General features: G+C 36.8%; 1 protein-coding gene across 2 annotated transcripts in view; it reads right to left on the reverse strand.

Annotated features, from left to right (window-relative positions):
• The window catches only part of PIBF1 (progesterone immunomodulatory binding factor 1), a 183068-nt gene that overhangs the window by 139864 nt on the left and 29789 nt on the right, over positions 1-13415 (reverse strand). For both annotated transcript variants that reach the window (XM_036250417.1, XM_036250418.1), the window contains exons 6-9: positions 11267-11400; positions 4478-4586; positions 4035-4216; positions 2615-2740 (exon numbers count right to left, since the gene is read on the reverse strand). In XM_036250417.1, the coding sequence (XP_036106310.1) occupies positions 2615-2740; positions 4035-4216; positions 4478-4586; positions 11267-11400 (551 nt within the window). The remainder of the gene's footprint in view (positions 1-2614; positions 2741-4034; positions 4217-4477; positions 4587-11266; positions 11401-13415) is intronic.

Here is a 13415-nt window from a genome sequence, read left to right on the forward strand (position 1 = left end):
AAAAAATCAACAAAAACTAAGAAATCAGGAAATTCTCAACATGACTACATACTAAAGGTTATGTGGCTATGTGGATTGTTTGGAAATAGTCATGCATGTTATCATCAAAATAATTCCATAAATTTTAAGGTTATTAAGTCAGTCAATAAAAGCCTATAAAATCCATAACAGAATTGAGCCACAGGACTAAAAGTATCTATTTGTAAAATGGAAATAATATCACCTAAGCCACAGGTCTATCTCATGTTCAGATCTTTCTCTTGTAATTTAGAACAATATATCATCTCAGACACTTAAAATTAAACTAAATGAAATTTACTGTGTTTACTGATTAAAGCCTTGTCTTTTTCTAGTGTTTAAAAACTGCATCACCTGCCCTGGCCAGTTTGGCTCAGCAATTAGAGCGTCAGCCTGTGGTTCAGAGAGACCCGGGTTCGGTTCCTGCTAAGGGCATGTACCTCGGTTGCAGTTTGTCCCTGGCCCTAGTTGGGTTGTGTGGGTGGCAGCCAGTCGATGTGTCCTTTTCACGTCGATGTTTCTCTCTTTCTTTTCCTCTCTCTCCCTCCCACTCTATCTGAACGAAAAATGGAAAAATGTCCTCAGGTGAGGATAAAAACAAAACAAAACAAAACAAAAAACTGCATCACCATCCACACAGTTACCCAATGAAGAAATCTAATGATGATCAATAGTAACTAGATTTTTGGGGGCGATACCTTTGTAGTGCATACTCATGTCAAATTATAATGTTGTACACTTGAGGCTTATATAAATATAAGAAAGAAAAGAACAACCTGGTGACATCCTTAACTTCTCATCACTCTCCAATCCAATGTAGTCACTGAACCTTGTTGGTTCCACCTACTGAACATTTTGCTAATCTGGCCTGTTTCTCTCCGTCCTTGCTGCTACTAATCCAGCTCTATCCTCACTTCTCATCTTGATCATGAAAACACCTCTAGAAGTGGCCTCTCTGTCGAAAGCCTTACACTTCTCCAATCTATTCTCCACATCAGAGTGGTCTTTTTATATAAAATGATCGTATCACATATATTCTTAAAACTTCTCAGCAGTTCCCCACTGGTCTTAGACAATAATCCAAACGCATGATTTGGACCCATTTCCCTCTTCTGTTCAATCTCTTACAACTCCCTGCTCCTCATTCTACACTCTTGCCCTACTGAATTATATTGTTTGCTCAAAAGGCTTCATTTTTGTCTTGCTTCACGGGTTTTATACGTGCTGTACATTCATCCCCTGAACTTCCTTCCCTACGCAGTGTAACTTGTCATCACGTAGGTGTTAGCATGGTATTTCTCCCTCCATGAAGTGAGTTCTCCCTGATTCCTTCCAAGGCTGGGTTAGATACACCTGGAGTGTGTGGTCTCATTCTGCGTATCCTGCTGTTTCCTCCATTATCATCATACTAATTATTTTTATTTATTTATTTATTTATTTTAATCCTCAACCGAGGACATTTTTCCATTTTTTGTACAGATAGAGTGGGAGGGAGAGAGAGGAAGGGAGAGAGAGCGAGAAACATCGACGTGAAGGGACACATCGAGTGGCTGCCACCCGCACGACCAACCAGGGCCGGGGACAAACTGCAACCGAGGTACATGCCCTTAGCGGGAACCGAACCCGGGTCTCTCCGGACTGCAGGCTGACGCTCTAACCGCTGAGCCAAACTGGCCAGGGCCATACTAATTATTTTTATTTTATTTGTTTTTTATCCTTCATTAGACGACCTTTGTGAAGGCAGAACCACCATGTATCTAGCATATATCTGGCACATGGTGGGTCTCAAGACATACTTGCTAAATAAGTAAATGTACTGTTTTGCGAACCTGAATGTAAACTTTTCTAACATCAACTTTAGTCTGATTTAAAATCTAGCTTGTTGGTAAAGATAAAAATATGATACATGCAAATCATGCTGATAAACTAGTATAACAATTAAATCAATTTCAAAATAATTTTCCCACTATTATATGATCTTTCAAAAGCCATATGAACTTAATGATGGGTTATAAAAATAAATGCCATTAAAATAAGCAGCATTTATTTTCTCCTAATACTGGCAATCACTAAGAAACCTACTATATATTGATCTAAAAATAACTGCATGAATAAAAATAATTCTCTTCAAGATTACTTTACATGATGTCTTTCAGGATCAGCAGCTAAATGAGGCATATGGAATATTTCATATTATTATTCTTGTTTTTGGTTTTGTTTTGTTTTTTAATTTCCTGAAGATTTTAGGCATAAGGTTACAGGAACTACAGGTATCTGTTAGTACTTTCTAATTTCCTTTCATCTCTGTCCTCAATGTGAACTGAGGTAAAGGAAAAAAGACAAGTTACCAGGGTAATAAAGAGATAAAGGGAATACCAGAGTAAAGAGGCCTAAGGTCTGATAAACATATTCTAAGCTAGTTACCAAAGATCTTAGAACTTCAATATTCCATTATATTTGCATTTGACAAATTTTCATCAGTGCATTAAAAAGGGCATAATGTCACAGAAATAAAGCTTAATTCCAATAAAACTGTAAGTTTCAAATAAAGAGAAATAAAATACTACACACATTTCCTTTTTTTCCCCTTTTTTACCTGTTTTCCCGTTCATACATTTCCCTAGAGGCATTTCGAAGCTGATCAATTTCTTGATTAGTTTTCAATTTGATTTGTTCTAGTTCATCATGTAGTTTATTTTCATATTCTGTTTTATAATGATCTCTGTAAGAAATCAAAAGGAATACCCATGAATTTATTTTTGTAAAAGAAATAGGTATTTACACTTCATGTAAGATTTTAATATGTCAAATATAGTCTAAATACAATCAATGCTGCTTGACAAACATAGCTGTTACATACAAAGTTTTGTAATTCCTAAAAATACTGTTCCAACTAGTTCCATCTAAGATTTCCTTTTAAACATTCTGTTCTTAAGACTTAATTACTACATGAAATGTTAGTTAACTCATTTTGAATAATTATTCATCTTTAAAAATATTTTACTAAGAGTTTTTAATGTATATGGCTGGAGTTTTGAAAATGGACACATATGAAATGTCCTTTATTTAGAGATATAAACTGGAGTGGTGCAGATTGACAAATAAATAACACAGGGTGGGGCAAATGCAGGTTTACAGTTGTAAATGCACAAAAGTTTATTCATTTATTATTTATTAATTATTGCATTATTTTCCATATAAACTACTTTTGCCCCACCCTATATTAAAAAATATAAAAACAAAATGACTCTGACTCTTCAGAAAACTTTTCCTCCAAAGCACAACTATAGCCACCATGATCCCTTAGCAAAGTCACAAAGCTCTACATAGGGGATTAGCAGGAACACAAACAGATGAAAAATACCACAGGCTAGGGAAAAAGTTATGAATGTGTGAAGTCTTAAAGGATCAAATTTAGAATTTGTTTTAGTTTTTGATGTGCTGCAAAAAAGAAATAACTGAGGGATTATAAGGGCTATTAGTATAATGGACCTCTAACAGCTTATACATGTAGTTGAAGAGAGAAGACAACATTGAAATGGAGGGGTCTGGGTCCTGAGCCTGAACTTCAAACAGGATGCAGTGCTGTCTACTCATTCTTTTTGTTTCACAGTTAGGAAAAGGTGAGCTTAGTTAGGCTCCACACAATTAGATTTTCTTTGAAAAGATACCGCTATAGAGATTTATTTTCTTTCAAAAATACTTATATAGAGATCTCAGTTATAGGGAATCAAAAAGGTTATGTCATAAGAAATAAAATAAATAAAAATAGTTACAGTATATGTACATACTCCTACCTAAAAGAAATAGACTTTTGGTTGTTGAAAAAGCCAAAAAGTCTTAAGAAAAAATCAGTTAGAATGAGAACATCTTATAAGTAAACAAAATGAACTATTATTTTAACATCATCCTACAGATCTTAAAAAAAATATCACTCTTCTTCCCCAAGGAAGAGTTCCCTCAAAGAAACTGGTGTTACTCTTTATCTCTTATATGTAGAATAGTGTATAGCTTGCCTGGATGATACATATTTTTCATACATCTCTTCTCTAGCTTTTTTGGTTTCTTCGAGTTGAACTTGAAGTCTTTCAAGGCGGTCCTCTTCATGGGCACAGCGAACACTGAGCTCCATGTTTTGGCGATTGAGATATTCCTTATCCCTCTGCAGTAAAGTAACCGTCTGCTGCAAGGTGGCTACCTACACACACACAGAGACAGACAGCGTTAGAGCAATGTCTTCATACTTTTCAAGGTTTGCTGTATTATTTTCTTTCATTTGTGCTTTCGCTCACCACATAAAAAGGCCTAATTCTTACCTTGCCATTTTCCATCCAAACACAGCTACTAAAGTCCCTTCTTTCTGGCAACTACATCAAAAAGGAAAAAATGCCCCTCCCACAATTCTGCCCTATGTCCACAATCACCATACAGTAAAATACAAATGACTCTGTAAGTTTACCTCTTTTGATAATTCACTTCTTTCTTTAGCTTGAATTATATGAGAGGCTTCAAGTAGTTCATGTTTTCTCCTTAACTCAATCACTTCCTGTTCAAGTGCATCACGTTCACTAAAAAATTTAAATACATTTATTTGTTTATTTTTACTAAGATAAAATTCAAATACGCATATAAATTTTTCATCCCTTTTCAACATGACTGTTTTTAAAGAGTTGAGCATGTTCAGGAAACTGAACAGAGATGCTAGCAGTGGGAATTCAGTGTCATTCGATGAACAACAGAGTATCTGCTTTTCAAATTTAGGAGGACTCTCCATTGAAGACCTTTTCAGATATATACATATGAATTTATTATCTTTTAAAAAATAAATATGTAAACTACACCAGTCAGTAAGGTAAATAAAACTTTCTAAGGTAACATTTTGGTATCTTTTCACTAATCATCTTCAATTTTAGCTCGAAGCCAACATTTTTAAAGAATTTATACATGGCTCTAAGCTTTCAGTTCAGGGTCAAAAAGGCCTTAACTCACTGCTCAGATTGCACAGCAGATACACAGGCAGGCTTCTTGTGCCTCTTTCATTCACAAAATATTTATAATTACCCAGAGATTCTAATTTCCACATTCAGACCAGCTCTTTACCCTCAACAGTAAAACCAAGAATTGAACCAAACCTATAACAGGTTTTTAAAAAATGAACAGAGAAATAAATTTCTTACTCTTAACTTATCTTCTCCAATCAGAATCAGTTCCTTTGCACTTTATTTCATCTACCCATCTGGTATTTCCATGGAGAGGACTATTAAGCATTGGTTTACTTTTCACTAGATTTTCAATAACTCACTTAGAGAGATTTTTTTCGCCCTGGCTGGTTGCTCAGTGGTTAGAGCGTTGGCCTGTGGACCGATGAGTCACAGGTTCGATTACGGTCAAGGGCACGTACCTCGGTTGTGGTTTGGTCCCAGCCCTGGTTGGGGTCATGCGGGAGGCAATCAGTCAATGTGTCCCTCTCACCTCGATGTTTCTCCCTCCCTCTCTCCCACTTTATCTGAAGATAAATAGAAAAATATCCTTGGGTGAGGATTAAAAAGAAAAAGAAAATTTTTTTCTTCTAGTTAACAAAGTTCTTTGTTCATTGAGAAAAGTGAGCAAAGCACAAGTTAAAAAATAACAATCATCCATAAACTCACCAACTAAAGATGACTATTAGTATTATATTTTGGTACATATTGTAAGTATTTTGTCCTTTCACATGTAAATGTTTTTACTGTCACTGCGTAATAATTATGCTCCCTTTGCTATGGTTTTTTTAATGTAGAATTATAAAATCACGATACAGAAAAATACCCATGAACTTGCTATCCTTTCCACACTTGACAACAGTTAACATGTCTAAACCTGCATTCAAGTTTTTTTTAAAAAGATAAAATACTATGAGTAAACCTGAAGTTCCTTGTATTTTCCTGTATCATCCCCTAGATGCAATGATGAATTTCACATTTCTTTGTTTTATCCCCTTAATTCTTGACATTAAAAAACAAAACACAGCTTTAATTATTTTATAGATAACTTTTTATTTTTACTTTTTTTTTTTTATCCTCACCCGAGGACATTTTTCCATTTTTTGTTCAGATAGAGCGGGAGGGAGAGAGAGGAAGAGAGAGAGAGAGAGAGAGAAACATCGACGTGAAAGGACACATCGAGTGGCTGCCACCCGCACGACCAACCAGGGCCGGGGACAAACTGCAACCGAGGTACGTGCCCTTAGCGGGAACCAAACCCGGGTCTCTCCGTACCGCAGGCCGACACTCCAACCGCTGAGCCAAACTGGCCAGGGCTATTTTTACTTTTGACACTTATAAATGTCCCCCATTTTCTCCCCTTTTGCCCACCTCTACCCAGTCTCCACTCCACCCCGCCCCCTTCCCTGGCCCTCACCACCCTGCTGTGTCCATGGGCTATGCGTTTATGTTCTTTGGCTAATCTCTTCACCTTCTTTTATCTAGTCCCCCCACCCCCTCCCTATATGTTTTCACATACTTTTACTCAATAATTGGTAACATTTTGTCATATTTATTTGGTATTATTTACTAAATATTTGTCATATTTATTATGTTGTTCATATATGTGAATACATATGAACGCACACATATATATACATGTATACACATCTACATACAGACATATACATGTGCACCCCCATTCCCCCTCAACTATTTAAGAGTTATATGTAGACATTAGGTCCCTTTATCCCTAAATAATTCACTCTGAATTTCCTAAGATTAAACATATTATCTTATATAATCTGAGTATCATAACAAATTCAGGAGACTTAGTTCTAATATAATATCTAAATATACAATCCAATTTCAAATTTTGTCAATTGTCCAAAAAATATCCTTTATGACAGTTTCTCCCTAGTCCAAGATCCAATGTATCATCATGCATTGCATTTGGATGCCATGTGTCTTTAGTCTTCTTTAACCTTGAACATGTTCCTTAGTCTTCCTTTTTCTTTTACAATATCAATTAGATTCATGTTAAGCACTTTGGGCAGGAATACTATGTAAGTGATAATGTGTTTTCAGTAGATCACATAAAAAGGTACATGATGTTAGTTCATCCACTGACTGGTGATAGTAACTTTGACCATTTACCCAAGATGGTATCTGCCAAAGTTTTCAATTATAAAGGTACCTTTCTGCCCTTTGCAATTAATAAGTAATCTGTGGGACATAGTTTGAAATTGTATATTCTGTTCCCTAACATATTTTGTTTTAAATCTTCACCTGAGGATATTTTTCCATTGATTTTTAGACAGAGTAGAAGGGAGGAAGGGAGAGAGTGAGAAAGAGACACATCAAGGTGAGAGAGACACACTGCCTGGCTGCCTCCCGCACAACCCTGACTGGGCTGGGGATCAAACCAATCGAAGTATGTGTCCCTGACTGGGAATTGAACCTGAGACGCTGGTGCTCGGGCCAACTCTCTAATTGCTAAGCCAAACCAGCCAGAGCCCTAACATAGTTTTACCTAATGGTTTTAGTTTCCATTGATGATTCTGAGTCAAATAGTATAATGAAAGTAGAAAATGGTAATTATAATACACATATATATTTGTTGGTTGGCATTCAACTATAAAGATCCTCTTTATTATTAGCATGTATTCAAGGATTCTTTTTCTATTCAATGAATATTGCTAATATTCATTTTTATATTTAAGTTGTACCATATGTGGCCAGTTGGAGCCCCTTCAAACTAGCTATTGTGGTGTTGACTGAAATTTATCAGTATGAACTTTCCATAGTGTTTTAAGCCATGCTCCCTATTCCCTCTCCATCACCTAACAACAATGACCAATGTAGCAATGACCAGCACCCAAATCTTAATTTCTGAATAGTAATCCCCACTAAGAGAAACCAGGACTCAGAGAAAGGGCTAAGGCAATAAAACTAAAAATAAACCTGAGAACATTATGTTATATCAGGAAGTAGGAAACTGCTAAAAACAAAAAAGATAGGCACATGCATTTTGCTTTTCAAAACTTAGTATTTTGTATTTGACTTACCCATATAGACACATTAAGATCTTATTTAATGATTTCAACTGCTAGACAGAATTACATTTCAGAAATAAATCACAATTCATTTTCCAATCCACTATTGAAAAACATTTGAATTCCTTCTAGTAATGATGCAATTAACACCCATAGACCTGTTTCCTTTTTGCACATTTGTGAGAATTTATGAAGAATATAAAAGTGACTTTTTTGCCCCAGAACATTTAAAAAAATTCATTCTTCCTATTGGGTGAACCAATTGCTAGCAAATAAAAATGTTTATTATATAATGAACACCCCTGTTCTCATCACCCAGCTTCAGTAATTATTAATGCAAGACTCATCTTGGTTCATTTATCCTTCACTCATGTCCATTAGATTATTCTGATGATTATGCTTTTTAGTTTTCTCTTTCCATATTTTATCTATTATTGCTATAGATTTATAGTAGCAGACAGGATATCAAAACACTAACTCAAAGTATCATTTTACCATCACAATCTATTTTTATTTTGAAATGATTCTTTTAAAATCCAACTTTATTCAAGAGCCCACTGAGTAGAGCTCTCATGGATTTCAAGTTCCAATAATTACTGTATTTTGACATATCAATACCTACATAATAATACCGCATGTCATTCATGGTAGGTAGGAGTAGGAGCACCAATGTTATAGCCCCAAATCCTTGCAGATTTACTTATGGTGTTATATAATTTATAAAATGTTCAATCATTTAAAAAATATTCATTGAGTGACTACTGTATTTCAAGAATTATTTTACCTACAGGTAGATACAGCAGTAAACAATTAGAATAATCTCTCTCTCTGTATATATGTGAATACTTTCATAAATATTCCTTTACTTGATCTTCTTAGTTTAAATAGTACAGATATTTGTATTGGTATCATCTCAAAGTGAAAAATCTTTTGCTTAGAATGATAAGAGATTTATTTACCTAAGGGACATAGAGCTAAGTAGTGGTTCATTAATGTATTAACAACAGAAAAGTATATTCTAGTAAAAGGAGTATTATTTGCCATAGCTACTTAACAGCAATACATTAGGAAATATATTATCAGAAAATATTCTCAGAAAACTTTTTTCTTTTTTTAAAATATTCTCACCCGAGGATATTTTTCCATTGATTTTTCTTTTTTTTAAGGTAGAGTAGGAGGGAGGGTTGGAGGGAGAGAGAGAGAAACATCTGTGTGAGAGAGACACATCAACTGGTTGACTCCCACATGCTTCTGACCGGGGCCACGGATCAAACCCACAACCGAGGTACATGCCCTTGACTGGGCATTGAACCCAAGACTCTCTGATCAGCAGGGTGATGCTTCTAACCACTGAGCAAAACTAGCCAGGGCAGAAATGTTATGTTTTGAAAGTATGAGTGCCACTTTGGCTCAGCAGTTCGAGCATTGGCTGAAGGGTGGCAGGTTCAATTCCTGGTCAAGGGCACAAACCTGGATTGTGGGTTTGATCCCTGGCCCTGGTTGGGGTCATGCAGGAGGCAGCCAATCGATGTGTCTCATGTCGTTTTTCTCTCTCTCTCTCTCTTCCTCCCTTCTACTCTGTCTAAAATCAGTGGAAAAGTATCCTCTGGTGAGGATTAACAACAACAAAAAGAAGGTATGAGTGCCTTTTGTCAGAAAAGAGTAGCTGAAAAAAACTTCAGATAAAACCAGAAAGTATTTAAATTAATTTGAGAGAGTAAAAATAATTAAGTAAAAATTCAAAGATGGGATTTTATTGGGTCCCTATCTTTTTTTATTTTATTTTTTATTTTTATTTTTTTTTAATCATCATCCGAGGACATTTTTGCGTTTATCTTCAGATAGAATGGGAGGGAGAGAGGGAGGAAGAGAGAGAGAAACATGGATGTGAGAGAGATATATTGAGTGGTTGCCACTCACACAACCCCAACTGGGGCCGAGGACAAACTGCAACCGAGGTACGTGCCCTTAGAGGGAACTGAACCCAGGACTCTCTGGTTCGCAGGCTGATTCTCTAACCGCTGAGCCAAACAGGTCAGGGCAGATCCCTATCTTTTAAGACACTACATTAAAAAATATGTTTTAATGATTTTTTTAGAAAAGGAGGAAGGGAAAGAGAGATAGAAACATCGATGTGAGAGAGACATCCTGCACGCCCCCTACTGGGAATCGAGCCCACAACCCAGGCATGTGCCCTGACTGGGAATTGAACCAGGACCTCTCAGTCCATGGGATGACACTCAGTCCACTGAGTCACACCAGCCGGGCTAAGACACTACATTTTAATGTCTTCCATGACGAAGTAACCACTTGAGCTAAAACCAACTCTAAGGCACTATATTTTAAAAGACAGCAGCATATTCTAAACAAAATAAAAACAATTGATATAAAAATATGATTTAAACCCAACAAACTGCCAAAACTACATGCTTTTACACAATGAAGAATAAGGTACACGTCAGGAGAATAAAAAGATAAGCCACAGACTGGAAAAAAATATGCCAAAGATATATCTGATAAAGAACTGTTATTCAAAACAAAGAAATCATAAAACTTAACAGTAAGAAAACAAACAACTCAATTAAAAAGTGAGCCAGAGAAGACATACAGATGGCAAATAAGCCCATGAAAAGATGGTCCAAATCATATGTCATCAGAGAAATGCAAATTAAAACAACGAGTAACCCCTAAAAACCTATTAGAATGGCCAAAATCCAGACACTGACAACACCAAATACTGGCAAAGATGTGGAGCAACAGGAATTGGCATTCATTGCTGGTGGGAATGCAAATGGTACAGCCACTTTGGGACAGACAGTTTGGCAGTTCCTTTCAAAACTAAACATATTCTCACCATATGATTGTGCTCCTTGGTTTTTACACAAAGGAGCTGAAAACTATGTCCATACAAAATCTGGCTCATTTACGGCCTTATGCATAACTGCCCAAACTTGGAGGCAACCACGATGTCCTTTAGGAGATGAGTGGATAAACAAACTGTGGAATGTCTAGACAACAGAATATTATTCAGTGCTAAAAAGAAATGAGCTATTAAGCCATGGAAAGATATGGAGCAATTTGAAAAGGCTCTAACAATTCTCCAGAATGTGGTCCCACTATTAAGCAGCACATGACTACACAAAGCAGAATTAACAATGTTAATGGTAAAAATTCAGGTGACTTTGATGTATGCGAAAAATGACAAAAGCTACTATACCCATCTTAACTACTTACCTCTTGACTTTGTCGTAGTTCTCTTGACGGTAGTCACCTTGCTGAATTAACTGTTTTGTGTCTGCTAATTCTAAGGCCAAACGTTGACATCTGTTTTGAAGCTCTGAGTAGTTTCTTCGATCTTCCTCATAAGTCTATAAACCAAATGATAAAACATTTCAAACTAAACAGTTGACCAGGTTCTCTATTGAATTCTTCTGTTAAGCTGTGAATGTCCTTGTAATTAAAAAAAAATTCTTAATTTTTCTGTTTGGTATTTTTCTCTACTCAAAGACAGGTAATCTTGGCCTTTTTTTTTTTTAAGATAAAGTGGGAGGGAAAGGGGAGGGAGAAAGAGAGAGAAACATAGATGTGAGAGAGACACATCGATTGGTTGCTTCCCGCACGACCCCAACCAGGGCCAGAGATCAAATTGCAACTGAGGTACGTGCCCTTGACCAGAATTGAACCCACAGCTCTTTGGTCTGCGGGCCAATGCTCCAACCCCTGAGCCAAACCGGCCAGGGCAAAGCTGAAGTTTTATTTTATTTTATTTATTTTTTTTTTTAATCCTCATCCGAGGACATTTTTCCATTTTTTGTACAGATAGAGTAGGAGGGAGAGAGAGGAAGAGAGAGAGAGGGAAACATCGATGTGAAAGGGACACATCGAGTGGCTGCCACCCGCACGACCCAACCAGGGCCGGGGACAAACTGCAACCGAGGTACATGCCCTTAGTGGGAACCGAACCCGGGTCTCTCCGGACCGCAGGCCGACGCTCTAACCGCTGAGCCAAACCGGCCAGGGCAAAGCTGAAGTTTTAAACAAATGGACATACAAACTACTCTGTGAGTTTAAGATTACCTGTCTTGCCCTGGCCGGCCCGCAGACCAAAGAGCTGTGGGTTCAATTCTGGTCAAGGGCACGTACCTCAGTTGCGGTTTGGTCCCCTGCACTTGTAAGGGTCGTGCAGAAGGCAATCAATCAATATGTCTCTCTTATATTGATGTTTCTCTCTCCCTCTACCTCCTACTTTATCTGAAAATAAATGGAAAAATATCTTTGGGTGAGGATTTAAAAAACAAAACAAAAAAACCCAAAAAACAAAACTTCAGCTCTGTTTTTTATAGAAAAAAATAGCACACTTACATCCTGGTTAGTAGAATAATACATACAATGATACAAATGTTAAATTATGTTTTTCAGCATTTACCAAGTTACTGTTGATGCTTAAGACAGGAAATGAATAGAACACAGTCCTTGTTCTTAAGGAGTTCAATCTAGAGATGAAGAGCCACATGAACATCAAATACCTACAATGAAATAGAGTTACTGAAAACACTGAACTGCAGTTTCAGGGGTGGTATACAGCAAAAAATGGAATTTTGTGGCACTTGGAACATATTTCTACACTGATCTTTCCTCCACTCACCAGAGGAGTAGAAAGGAATTGTGGAGTTATGGGAGAGAGGTGGAGGTGAAAACCTTAAAACTATAAGCTGGCCCTGCTTACTGTGAGCCTCATTTCTTCTCATGTTCACATTCCTCCTTCGATTCTAATGAAGACCTGAGGTTCTCTAAATGCACCAAGCTTCCTCAGCGTGTTCTCACTGCCCGAACAGCTGCATAGTATCTGAATATTTGCCTCCTTCAGGACACCAATATCACTGTACCGTCAAATTAGTACTCTGTATACCTTAACAGAATGTGAACATCTTAAGGGCAGAAAGTTAGTCTTATTCATCACTGGATCTCCATCATTATACACAGTGCTTGGTATACAGTAAAAATGAAATAAATATTTTTGAACAAATTAAGAAATAAATGAATATACAAATGACACAAGGACGAAGTTCCTACTTACTTCCCCCTTTGAACTTACAAGATCTTGCAATCCACCATCAACTCCACCCCAGATCCTGTCATGTTAAACACATCCTGCCCGAAGTCATTCCTTCTTAAGTAGTAGATAACCAGCTAAGTGCGGTCACATTCATTCCACAAATACTGACTGAATTATTGCTATGTGACTGGCCCTGGGCAAGACACTGTAGATACGAAGATGACTAAGACACTATGTCTTTTCTAAACTATTTACACACAACTTAAAAATGTCATAACTATACCCCCACCAAGAGAATAAAATGCTATCCCTCAAATTTCTATCAAA

The sequence above is a fragment of the Molossus molossus genome, unplaced genomic scaffold, assembly GCF_014108415.1.
Source record: "Molossus molossus isolate mMolMol1 unplaced genomic scaffold, mMolMol1.p scaffold_m16_p_9, whole genome shotgun sequence".
NCBI lineage: Eukaryota > Metazoa > Chordata > Mammalia > Chiroptera > Molossidae > Molossus > Molossus molossus.